The following is a 13,464-nucleotide window of genomic DNA, read 5'->3' on the forward strand; positions in this document are numbered from 1 at the left end:
AGGTTTTGTAAAGCTGCAACGTGGTTTGCCAACTCTGGTACTTGTACTCTCTGCCACTGAAGGCAACCATCCCATTTGCCTCCTTTATCAACTTTGTCTTCTGTTTTGCCATTGTTAGGACAAGGGACCTGCAGGTAACTCATGTAACATTTTCGTTATTAGTGTAAACTCAACATACAGATGTAAAACTGTCGGGCAAGGTGAAGGAACACACACCTTAATTTTTAAAAAATGTCATAGCTTGATCAATACAGAAATAAACAAAATTGCCCCAATTTGGTTTCTCCTTGTTTATTCTGTGCACGTGGATAAAACAGTTTACTTGGCCATTGTCTTGTGATACATACTGAAGCCAGTAGTGTGGGTTCAGTTACCCCTCAGCTGACGTGACTATGCAGGGTTCTCCTCAACCTTTCCCCTCACGTGATGTGTGGCACTCGTCATTTTAAAAAATGTCATCTTCCTCATTAACCACCACTATTGTCTCTCTTGTAAGACAAAGCCTTGCTATGATCTGGAAGGTGTTTGGCGACATTGCATTGGTCTTTGCTATCTCTCCCACTTTTACATCTATTTTGGGTGAACAACATTGAGTTTAATATATTGATATTTATACTTATTTTCCAGGTTGTTAAAGTTAGTACAATGCAATGTCCCAATGATTCTGGTATTTCTTTCCGTCAGTATTTGCAAGTTGTTTTTTTTTTCAGATTACTTTCATGTGGATTGATGGTCGGAGATAGACAGTGGTGAGAGCGGATTTTTTAAAGACTCAATGTCAGTTACCAGCGTTTTGGCTCAAGTATTCGTGGTCAGTCTAATTTTGTTAATGATTTGGATGTAATATCGCGGGTGGGGGGCGGGGGTGTTGGGGAGGGGCGGTATGGTTTGTAATTTTGCACATGACATAAAAAATGGTGTAGTGGCGACGAAGGTTGTCTCAGAGAACTACGGGGCCTTGATTAGATGGACAATGGGGCAAAGACTGGCAGGTTTTTATAAGATTGGAATGGCAGATGGTGATTAATTTAGATAAATGAGAGGTATTGCATTTTAGTAGATATGTAGATATTGGGAGAGCCCTGTGGAATGTTGCCAAACAAAGAGACTTCAGGGTGCAGATGCATGATTCCTTGAATGTGGAGTCACTTATTGACAGAGTGGTGAATGGGAGTCATTTTACGGTTGTCTTGGGAGGTGAGGCCGTCTTTAGAATATTACTTTCAGGTTTGGTCTTCCTGCTGGAGGAAATAAGTTGTTACACTTAAAAGTGCAGAAAAGATTGACAAGGATGTTTCCACAAGTGGAGTGTTTGAGCTACAGGGAGAGCATCAGTAGGCTTATGCTTTCATCGAGACTAAGGGTTCACCTAATCGAGGATTATCAAATCATAACAGGCATGATTATGGTGAATATACAAGGTCTTTTTTCCTAGGGTAGATGAATCCAAAACTAGAGGGCATTGGTTTAAGGTGAGATGGGAAAGATTTAAAAAGGAGCTGAGGGGCAACGTTTTCATTTAAGGGGTGTGGCATGTATGGAACAGGCTGCCGGAGGAGATGGTACAGTAGGCAAAATTGTTCAGTGTTCAGAGGAGTGTGGGCAAAATGTTGGCAAATGATACTCGAGCAGTTTCAGATATCTGGTTGTCATAGACGAGTTGCATCAAAGGGTCTGTTTCCCAGATGTATGCATAGACTATATGTGCACAGGAGAAATAGTTGTTTCCATTTTTGGTCATCTCCTCAGGATTTTCCTGCTCATCGGATGCTGCCTGACCTGCTATGCTTTTCCAGCACCACTCTAATCTCGACTCTGATTTCCAGCATCTGCAGCCCTCACTTTTGCCTGTTTCCATTTTTGTTGCTGTTTAAATACATTTTCATGATCATTTTCTTTTCCTTTCACTTTTCCTTGTGCATTTCAACACCTTATTTTAAGTCATCTTCTCCTTTATTGTTGATGTCCTCCATTACCTGAAACTTTCCATTAAGAAAAAAAATTCTAGTTACAATTATCGTCCTACTGCTTTATTCATGCATGTCAATTAATCAATTTTTTAACCATGATAAATTTCCACTAAGACCATTTGCTGAATATATATAAGGATTGCCTTGCTGTTTTATAATCTTATTTCCCTTTATTTGTTCATAATTCCTCTGAAAAATTTGCAATCTCAAAGCAATTAAGTGCTTTGAGTGCAATTAAGTGCAATCTCAAAGCAATTAAGTTTTGTAGGAACTTTTTTTTCAATTCACTGGTGATATTTTCCAGAACATATGATGTTTTCAGCATTGCATCGGACATTAATAAAGTTGAATTTTTATGCCTGAAAGTGGTTATGTTCACGAACTGCTTTCATAATGATCGCTATTTTGGATTTCATATCAAATAACATATTGTGAATAACCAGCTCTCTGTTGATTCCTTCAATTCTGACTATGTCCTTGAGTTAAAACTTCCCTTTAACGAGTTTTGAGAAGATTTGTAGCTCAGTTTGAGGTTCTGGATGTGAGTTGGCTCGCTGAGCTGGAAGGTTTGTTTTCAGATGTTTTGTCACCAATCTGGGTAACATCCTCAGTGAGCCTCCAGTGAAGCACTGGTGGTATGGATCACTTTTTATTTATGTGTTTCGGTTTCCTTGTATTGGTGATGCCATTTGCTGTGGTGATGTCATTTTCAGTGGTGATGTCATTTCCGGTCCTTTTCTCAATGGGTGGTAAATCGGGTCCAAGTCAATGTGTTTGTTGATAGAGTTCCATTTGGAAAGCCATGCTTCTAGGAATTCTAGTGCGTGTCCCTGTTTGGCTTGCCCTAGGATGGATGTGTTGTCCCAGCCGAAGTGGTGTCCTTCCTCATCTATATATAAAGATACTGGTGAGAGTGGATCATCTCTTTTCGTGGCTAGTTGATGTTGATGTCTCCTGATGGCTAGTTTTCTGCCTATTGTCCAAAGTAGTGTTTGTTATAGTTTTTGTTGTTACAGTTATTATTATTATTATTATTATTATTATTATTATTATTACAGTTCTTGCACGGTATTTTGTAAATGACATTACTTTTGCTTGTTGTGTGTATAGGGTTTCAAGTTCATCAGCTGCTGTTTTAGTGTGTTGGTGGGTTTGTGGGCTACCATGCTGCCAAGGGGTCTGAGTAGTCTGGCAGTTATTTCAGAGATGTCTTTGATGTAGAGGAGAGTGGCTAGGGTTTCTGGACATGTTTTATCTGCTTGTTCAGGATTGTTACTGAGAAAAAGGTGGACTGTATTCATTGGGTACCCGTCCTTTTTGAACACAACTGCATAGATGATTTTTCTCTGTTCTCCGTAGTTCTTCTGTGCTGCAGTGTATGGTGGCTCATTGAAATAATGTTCTCATGCTTCATCCCAACACCCACAAACAGAGCTGCATTACATAGAAGATTTATTCCCATTTGGAAGAAAATACGCCTATCAGTTATAGGCCACATGCTTTTATGCAGGGAAGGTCATGTTTTACCATAATCATAGAATTCTTTGAAGAAGTGACAAAGTTAATTGATGAGGGAAGAGTTATAGATGTCATATACATGGACTTCAGTAAGGTGTTTTCTATGGAGCCTACAAAATATTCAAAATACCATTTCTTCCAAAGTTGTAAATGCCAGCATCTCAGCCTCCAGTTCACGCAGTGTCGTACCACTGTGTCTGTGTCAAGCTGAGAGGCCAATGCTCCAAGTTGGGAGATCACCTTTCCAGGCTATTGAGAGACTTACATGCTGGGCCAAAGCATCTCTGAGGCCGTGCGTCCAAATCCATACTGAGGCCAGAACTTCACGGTTAGGAGGCAAGAACATGCTTTCCGCAGTGCTTGTGAAGGTAAGAACGGAGGATATGGCTGATGAATACGTGGCTGCAGAATTGGTGAGGGGGAAGCGATTCAGATTTTTTGATCATTCGATTGTTTCTTTCAGACGAGGTGACCTGTTCAAGAGGGACAAGATGCACATGAACTGGAGAGAGTACAATATCTTGGCGGCCATGTATTGTGATGCTGCGAGTGAGGGTTTAGACTAGACTGGCAGGGGCATTGGGATCCTCAACAGCAGGGAGGCAAGTGTGATGCTCAGTAATCAGAAATAGTACGATGACAAGATGGGTCAGGCTGGAACACGACAGGTTGCAAGGAATGCCTACAGGTTTAAATTTCATTTATTTTCAAAGCAAGTGGGCTGATGGAAAATGTAGAAGAATTCAGCGTGTGGAGGTGAACTTGGAACTAGAATATTATAGCCATTACATAAACATAACTAAGGGAGGGACAAGACTGGCAGCTTAATGTACAAGGGTACAAGTGCTTTTTGGCAGGAATGGTTGTAAAAGGAATGGAGGGAGAGTTGCATTCTTGACTAAGGCACATATCACAGCAGTAAACAGAGATGAAATAACTGAAGGATCATCTGGTGAGGCTTCGTGGGTGGAGCTAAGAAATACGAATGTGATGTGACATTATTGGAATTATAGGAATTAAAGGAACACTGAGGAGACTTATCATAATCGGGGATTTTCCTAACATAGACTGAGACCTCCAGAGCTGTAAGACCTTAGATGGGGTGGAATGTGTTAAATGCATTCAGGAAATTTTCCTTAACAAGTATATAGAGTATCCTAATCGGAAGGGGCAAAATCCGATCAACTCTTGGGAAATAGTGTAGGGCAGTTGACTAAGATGGTAATAGGGGAGCACGTTTTGACCAAGGACCATAGTTCTATTAATTTTAAAGTAGTTATGGAGATGACAGAACTCGTCCAAAGGTTCAAGTTTTAAATTGGGGCAAGGCAAACTTTTGATAGAATTACGAAGGAGTTTGCAGCGGTTGATTTGAGTAGTTTGTTTGAAGGCCAATGGACCTCTGGCAAGTGGGAGGCTGTTAAAAGTTAAACAGCATGAGTTCAGGGTCGATATGTTCCTGGGAGGGTTAAAGGCAAGGTTGGCAAGAATAGGGAACCCTGGATGACAAGTGATGTTGAGGCTTTGACCAGAAAATAAAAGCGGTGTGCCTCAGATATAGGGCAGTTGAGATCAAGGGAATCCCTTGATGAAAAAAAGGAAATACAGGAATGCACTGCAGAAAGATATGAGGTTAGAGTGGATGCACGTTTTGGCATGGACCAGGTTGAGCCAAAGGCCTGTCTCTGTGCTGTTGGACTCTGCGACTCTCTATTGGGGTGTGTGGTGGGGGCAGGGGGTGCAGAGCTTTGATAGTTTGGAAATGGCCACAGAACAGGAGGACGCCCATTTAAATCCTTCACGCAGAGGAATGTTTTTTGCTCAGAGATCGAGAATTCTCTACCGCAAATACTTATAGAAAGACAGCAAAAATATGAATAGATGTTTTGCTGTAATTTTGCTGATGACAGTAAGCTAGCAAAAGAGGAACGTGATCTGAAATTGAAGCAGGATCTCGATCAGTGGGGGAAGGGGACAGCAGAAAAAAAGCAATTGGAGTTTAATGTGGATAAGTGAGATCTTGCATTTTGGAAATTCAAATCAAGGTCGGCATGGTGAATTGCTGGGTCTTATGGAATATATTGGAACTGAGGGATATTGGAGTTGAGGTTCACAGTTGTCTTATAGTGGAGTCACAAGTACACAGGGCAGTGATGAAGGCATTTGGCACACTGAGCTTCATCAGTCAGTGCACTGAGTTTAAGAGTTGGGAAATTAAGTTGCAGCTGTACGAGACGTTGATGAAGCTGCACTTGAAGCATTGTGTTCACTTTTGGTCACCTTGTCACAGGAGAAAAAAAACTGGAAAGAGTGCAGATGAAATTTACATTGGTGTTGCCTGAATTTAAGGGTCTGAGGATGAGGGAGAGTTTGAATAATCTCGTACTTTTTCATTTCGAGCGTAGGAGACTTATGGAAATCTAATAGAGGTGTGTAAAATCATGACAGGCGTGGATAGGGTGAATGCACTTAGTCTTTTTCCCAGGGTTGGGGAATCACGGAGGAGAGGGCATCATTTTGAGGTAAGAGGAGAAATAATAGAATAGACCCTGAAGGTTAACTTTTTGTTGTACAGTAGGTGCTACACGTATAAAATGAGCTGTCAGTGGAAGTGGTTGAGGTGGGTATATTAAGAACATTTAAACTGCAATTGGACAAATGCATGGATAGTAAAGTATTAGAACGATATGGGCCAAGTGCAAAAATATGACATTACTGTAGATGTACATTTTGGTCAGCATGGTCCAGTTTGAGCCAAAGAACCTGTCTCTATGCTGTGGGACTCTATGACTCTCTGTTGGGTGAGTCTCGATACTTTGGACTTGACCCCAGAGCAAGAAGACACTCGTTTAAATCATTCAAGCAGATGAATGCCTTCTCTCGGTGATCTGGAATTCTCTCCCCCAAGCACTTGTAGTTACACTACCAACAATATGGTAGATAATTTGTAATTTCCAGGAATTGTTGCTACTGAGTAGCTTAGATGATAAAGATGTGAGTTAAAAATTACATCGCACAGCTGAGGTAATGAATGACCGACTTATTCTTGTATTTGTAATGTGTTCTTTTGAAAATCTTGACATAACAAAGGCAGTTCAGAAAAGTAGCCGAAGTTGGGAACCAATTCAAAGCAATTAGAAATTTTCAGTTTGGTTGCATGGTCAACTTGAGACTAATCAATCTGTTTTGGAACAATAGGAAACTTTGGAGGCACTGTTGATATGAAAATATTTGTTCAACTAATTAGCACTTGATGGATTATCATAAACATTAATCGTGATAACCTTCGACAGTTCAAGTACCAAGAAGCTTTCTGGGTTCAGAGGCAATTTCACTTTAGGGGATTGACTTCATTAATACATAAATTTGATATATCCGGTGAAAAGAGGAGGTTAATAGTCAGTTCACTTTGCGAGTTCATTTTGTGGCAGAAGTGCCAATTTTGGGGGCTTGCACATTCATAGTCACGCTGAGGTTAGGATCTTGTATTGAAGTTAGCAGAAAAAAAAATATTCTGATCTATTTGAATAGATTTGTTCGACAGAGATGCGTTTGCTTGCAAAGTCATGATCTGTATGACAACGAATGATGTGTTTGAAATGAAGGGGAAATATTTCTACTATTCATTTTGCAAATAATAGATAATCACAATGATTAGTTCTTATGAGGGGTGAATATGCATTCCTGGGATAATGTGTCAATTGGCATGTTGATTATGTTTGAGCATTGGGTCCATTTCACAAATATTGTTTCATTTTTGGAGTTATGCATTAATGCTTGTTCAACTGCTTATTTCCAATGTGGGTGTACAAGCATGTGTTCGATTGTGAGTGCAGATCAAGTTTGAAGTCAGAGAACAACAAATATTCATTGTCGATTTTATCACACGCTAATCAGTTTAGACCTGGTTATCAAGTTCCAATGAAAAAGGGAAATCGCTGTTGAAATCAGGTGTGATAAAGGATTTCCTATTCGCAATTTAAGTGTTGTTATTTGATAATATTTCAAAACCAACACTGGCGGGACAGTTCTGAAAGATATGCAATGTACAACTGCATCTGAAATCTGTACCAATTGGTAAACTGACTGCAATTTCACGTGGTAAAAATAATGACTGCAGATGCTGGAAACCAGATTCTGGATTAGTGGAGCTGGAAGAGCACAGCAGTTCAGGCAGCATCCAAGGAGCTTCGAAATCGACGTTTCGGGCAAAAGCCCTTCATCAGGAATAAAAAAGGACTTTTGCCCGAAACGTCGATTTCAAAGCTCCTTGGATGCTGCCTGAACTGCTGTGCTCTTCCAGCACCACTAATCCAGAATGCACTTTCACGTTAACTGTGTATTCAAATTCTTGCATGACTGGTATTTGAACACAATGAAATAATTTACCAGATTCAGGCATTAAATACGCTTTTGTTAGAAGTTCAGTGTGACAAAATATGATTTTATCACACTGAAACCTTGAAGAATGCCAGGTGGGGCATTATAAGCCAAGTACTGACGGCAATGTTCATCAGAGTTATTTACAAATACTCAAGGAAGTGCCTAATACTTTCATCATAGAATCCTTACAGCGTGGAAACAGGCCTTCCGCCCAAGTTCACACCAACCCAACCAGAAACCATTCTCCCACTCAATCATCCTTTCAGTTCTTCTGATTAATGCTTCTCACTCAGACATCCCCGAACACTATAGACAATTTAGCATGGCCAATTCACCTAAATTGCAAATATCTTGGACTGTGGAAGCAAACTAGTGCAAGCCCATGCACACAGAGAATGTGCAAACTCCACAGATTATTGGAAGCGGGAATCGAACCTGGGTTCCAGCCGCTGTGCGGTGTAGTGCTAACCACTGAGCCAGCTTGCTGCCCAGCTGCAGTCTTACAATTTATTTAGGTCTGGTTGATAGTATGGTAAGGAACCGAGATATCTTGTTACTGATGAAACTCCATTCCAGGACATATCGTCCAGGCCAAAGTAAACGAGATGCAAATCTGTTAGATTGTCAGAAACCAAGTGTCATATTGAATATTATATTACGTCATTGCAGATATTGAAGCCGACTGACAGTCGTCACTTCTTCTGGAGAGACAAGTGCATCATGAACAATTGAGAAACTATTGTTATTCCACAAGGATGAACATTGGGTTTCATACTGTAAAGCAATGCTTCAATAATTTGGTAATGACATAGGCGGGTTGCTTAATCAAACTTTTCAATTCATCTCGGAACCTGCGTTGTGATACTGCATATATAACTGTGTTTGCACATGAACTTAAACACCTTAGCATATAACCAGATTGTTCAGCAATGGTGAATGGATCTCCATAATTTGCTTCTAAAAATTGAGCGTCAGTAAAATGAACATACATGAAACATATGAAAAATACCATCCATAACGTTATGAAACTACCAGATATAACGAGCAGTAAAATGATAGACTTCCGCCGGTTCACTATTTCTGGATCAGTGTGACTTTTCACTCTTCTGAGTTCACTTCTCACTCTATTGGAGAGCACAATGTGCCTGATGGTCAAAGCATTGAGCAGAAGGATCAGCACAAACGGTGCAGATGGGGTCAAAATTGTTTCAAACCAGAAAAATGCTGCCCAAATTGTTAAGACATAGAAGCTTGATTTGACATAGCAAGACCATGGTACGTTGTCAACGACTTCCCGAGGTTCATATATAAAATAGATTGGAGCATTTTCCAGAACACTTAGAACACACACAACTGTTAAGACAACAGCTGCATTTCTTGGCGTACAGTACTTTGTTCGGAGTGATTGAGAACAGATAGCAATGAATCGATCAAAGGTGAAAGCCACAGTTAGCCAGACAGAGCAATCAATGGACACATAAAGCAGAGCCAGATTGAGACTACATATAGGTGTGTAGTTCAGAAAAGAATTTGGAAAGTACGCTTCCTTAATCTGATACAAAATCACTTCGAATATCAGCACCAATAGATCAGCTACAGCCATTGCCAGGAGATAACGGGTTATGCATTTGGAGAGGTCACAATTTCCACGAGAGAGAATGAGGATGGTGATCAAATTAGCTGCAACAAACGGCAACATCCAATCCGTTAGTAATTCTCTTTGCATCAGGTGGCGATAAACAAATACTTTAGAATAACATTTCGTGTAGTTTTCACTCAAAGTTTACTCGATTATATTCAAGATTGACCTTTAAAACATCTATCTTTGTGACATGCAAGAACTGAAAATCAAAAATATTAAAAGACCCTGTTTGTAACTCGAGACTCATGTAGACCATTAATCTGAGAGAGGGAGAGTCTTGATAATTAAGGGAGTGAAGAAGTCAGGCAGAAATGCAGAAAAGTGCCTGATGGATATCAGATCAGCCATGATCTTATTGAATGGCAGAACAGGCATGGGGACCCAATGGCTTACTATTGTTGCTTTTTGTTTCGGACTGAAACATTGAGTTTTTCTTTATCCAGACCATCAGATCGTTAACCATCAGAACGATCTATTCCGCTTTGAAGTTAAGCATGATTGCATTCTTTAATCGGAAAATTGCTGAACGCTGATATGCAACTATTGTTGGACACGCACATAAAAAGCATCACACTTCAATTTCACAATCACTTAACATGGCAGGCTGAAACTTGCCCAAGTTCTGCACACTGCTCCCATAGAGGTAAGTACCCCCATGAAAATCCTTGAACTTCACACAAAACGGTCTCTGCAACCATATAGTTCAGGATGTGGACACGACTCTTTGTCTGGAGTAAATGAAATATAACTTGCATGCATCAGAAATACATCATCGACAAAAATATTGATTTTGACTAACGCATCCACTGGTTGATTTGCCGGTGTAGTTAAACATTGAGAGAAGACAATACGCCAAAAGCATGCTGCAGGATTTGTGCAGGATTATGGGCAATTTAGATTTCTGTATTCTCACAGGAAAAACGAATAAGCAAAAGGTAAGGTCTTTTTGGGGGGTTTCAGATCGTTTCAAATGAGAATTCGTAACAGATAAACAAATTAATGCCCAATCGGAACACTGTCTTTCGGGGGGGGGGGGGGGGGGAGAGTGCTGAAATCAGGAGTTCGGCATGAAATACATATCTATTCCATTTGTAACATTGGTTACATTAGAAATACAGTGATCAATTAAAGTAACTCTTTGCTTCTTCAAACGTTGTCCCAGTATTTGTCATCTACTGTTCGAGTGAAACTCCCTTCGTTCTTCTTTTTCTTCATACCCGTGCATCAAAATTATAAAATAAAACAATTTTACCAAGAGAATAGTTCCAGAGCAAATATACCCTAATACCTTAGTGTTTTAAATAGAAACAACGCTTACCTGGAACACCAACTGTTGCAAGAATTGGATAGTATACATGCATTATCTGTCGGATTACGGGCGAATCCATTTTTAAAGGTGAAAAACTACTTATCAGAAATGACAAACTACACTTATATGTTAATGAACGCAAGGTGATGTTCCAAGTGCTGAAAAATTGATTAGATTAGTTCGGTGGTTGCTTTTTACTGGTAGAGACGCAATGGGCTAAAGGACAGTTGTCTCGATCTCTATAAATCCACAACGGTATTCTCGTGCGTAGATTGCATCATATTTATACCTGGGGTGAATCTTAAATGATACAGAAGCATTACAAAACATCTGCAATTAGGTAATTACTTGAGCAAACAGGCGTAGGCACGTAATTGATGTTGGGTTTTTTGTAATTAGTAATTTATCCTGCCGAAAATTCGTGAAATTTAGATCTTTTCTTTCTGCATGCTTTGGAAACAACTCGTTTATGCAATTGTATGTCTAAGATAAAAGTATGAGACTCCTCAAACTGAGAATAATTGAATAGAGCTATTGATGCGGGAAAGAAAATTGCATTGATGTGTCGATTATAATGCATTTCTCTCTCAAGCATGGTGTTCTTAAAATAGTATGCAATAAATTCAATTGATACATTTTCTGATATGGATGAAATATGAATGGCACGGTGCTAAATGCCCTATACTATTCACGGATATGTACGTTAGCTGCATTATTTAGCGACATATGTAAAGTAACAGTGTAGGGGAATGAGTCTGGCTGGGTTACTCTTCAGAGGGTCGGGGTGGACTTGTTGGGACTAATGGCTGGTTTCCACATCAGTAGGGATTGTATGATTCAACAGCTTCCAACCTAATAAACCTAACAAATACACCTGAAGAGCAGTTGATTCGGAATTGAGATATCAAGAACAAGCTGCGGGCAGAGCCAAACCCAGTGATAGACATTATTTTCCTCTGTAATGACATGGTAACAAGCATTCCAAAAGTGCATACTTCTCTACATTAATAATGCAGATAATAATTAAATATTATATTTCATTCAAGAGTCCATGTATGCTGATGCACATAAACCCTTCTACTACCTGCTCTATCCACAAATACTTAAATGTATTTTAATCTTCACACATTTAGCAAATACTTTGTAATTCTGTAATGTCTGACCTCTGCACAGAATCAAAAGATTATTTTAAATTTTCTGTTTAAGTGTGTGCGGTGCACAATTGCGATGAGAAATGGATTTTCACCTGAGGAGCAACAAGATAAACTGACAAAGAAAACGTAGGGGACAAGGTTTTGATGACTAACACTTTCAAACAATCCGCAAAAAGCAGGACGGGCTTCTGTTACACCAAACTCTAAAGAACTTGCTCTGAAGGAACGTCACTAGTCCAAAATGTTGACGCTCATTTCTCTCCACAGATGTTATCAGACCATCTCATTTTCTCCAACTATTCCATTTTTATCCTTCTGCAGTTAACGGAACAGGCTGACTGCAGACTTAGTCTCACTCCTAATCGATCGATCTGCGGATTATGTTCTTATCTGCGCGGTCAGGTGTACTCAGAATTGTTTTGCGAACGGAAAACAAAAGTGTTTTGTTTTTGCAAAGCTTCACCAGAACGGAGAAACAAAGGCGGATCCAGCATGGCATGATTTGCAACTGATTCAGGTTTCCAAAATGTCATGAATTCGCATCCTTTTACAATGACGTTCCATGAACAATTTGTCTTCCGACTTGGTGCACAAGCATGTGTACTTGCATTAATTGCTGCAAAAATGCATGCAGATTGCAATGTACACGCACATTTAATAAAATACAACCATTCAAATAATGAGTTTTCTTTCTGTTTGTTCATTACACACCAAAAGGAATAACTTCACGTTAATCAATGTTACCAGACATATTTTGCATATATTTAACACGTACTTTTTCCTGGTCACTCTAAAAACTCCATGCATAAGTAACAATTCCAATTAGCTTGTGCCTTCTGCAAACTTGAAAATATTATACTTGGGTCTTATATAAAGATATTTTTTAGAAATATTTACATCTAGAAAATTTGAAGGCCAGGCGTTAATATTTGCCCACCCTCAAAAAAAAGTTGCCTTTCCCTCTTCTGGTCTTTCAGCTATTTCTCATTTCTTCTGGGTATTTTAGCCCGAATCTCGTGGTCTTTAATATTGCCTACTAACCCCGTATGTGAGACATTGTCAGAAAACTTCTTAATATCCAAATACACCAAATTCACTTGTTCTCCCTCATATATTTTCATGAATTTATCGTCTGAAAACTCTATTAGGTTGGTTAAATTAATTCAGTCAAATAGTGAATCATTTCTGTTTAATTATCCTTTTCTGACTTTGCATCATCTTGTTAGTAATTTCCCAGCATCCCATTATCAAGTGATTTATAATCGTTTTTTTTAACTAATGACGTACTGTTCTATGTAATTCTATGTTCATCTCTCTCTCTCTCTCTCTCTCTCTTTAGTTTCCTTTTACTTAATGGAGTTTCATTTGTTATGCTGCAATTTGTAGCAACTGCTCCAAGATGCATACAATTTTGGAAGAAGACCAACAATGTATTTTTCAAGGTACACTTCCTTTATTGTTGTGGACCAGGCCAGACTCCCTCAAAAT

At 39.3% G+C, this 13,464-nt stretch overlaps 1 protein-coding gene across 1 annotated transcript; it reads right to left on the reverse strand.

The window, feature by feature from the left end:
* Window positions 1–8,640: 8,640 nt before the first annotated feature.
* LOC148141079 (putative G protein-coupled receptor 139) lies at window positions 8,641–10,901 on the reverse strand. The gene is made up of 2 exons (XM_087979079.1): window positions 10,832–10,901; window positions 8,641–9,551 (listed from the first exon to the last, which is right to left on the reverse strand). The coding sequence occupies exons 1-2, from the start codon at window positions 10,899–10,901 to the stop codon at window positions 8,641–8,643; spliced, it is 981 nt and encodes a 326-aa protein (XP_087835205.1).
* Window positions 10,902–13,464: the final 2,563 nt, after the last annotated feature.

Source organism: Chiloscyllium plagiosum, unplaced genomic scaffold (genome assembly GCF_037043375.1).
Source record: "Chiloscyllium plagiosum isolate Xiang-an unplaced genomic scaffold, Cpla_swu_hap1 HiC_scaffold_35, whole genome shotgun sequence".
NCBI classification, from domain to species: Eukaryota; Metazoa; Chordata; class Chondrichthyes; order Orectolobiformes; family Hemiscylliidae; genus Chiloscyllium; species Chiloscyllium plagiosum.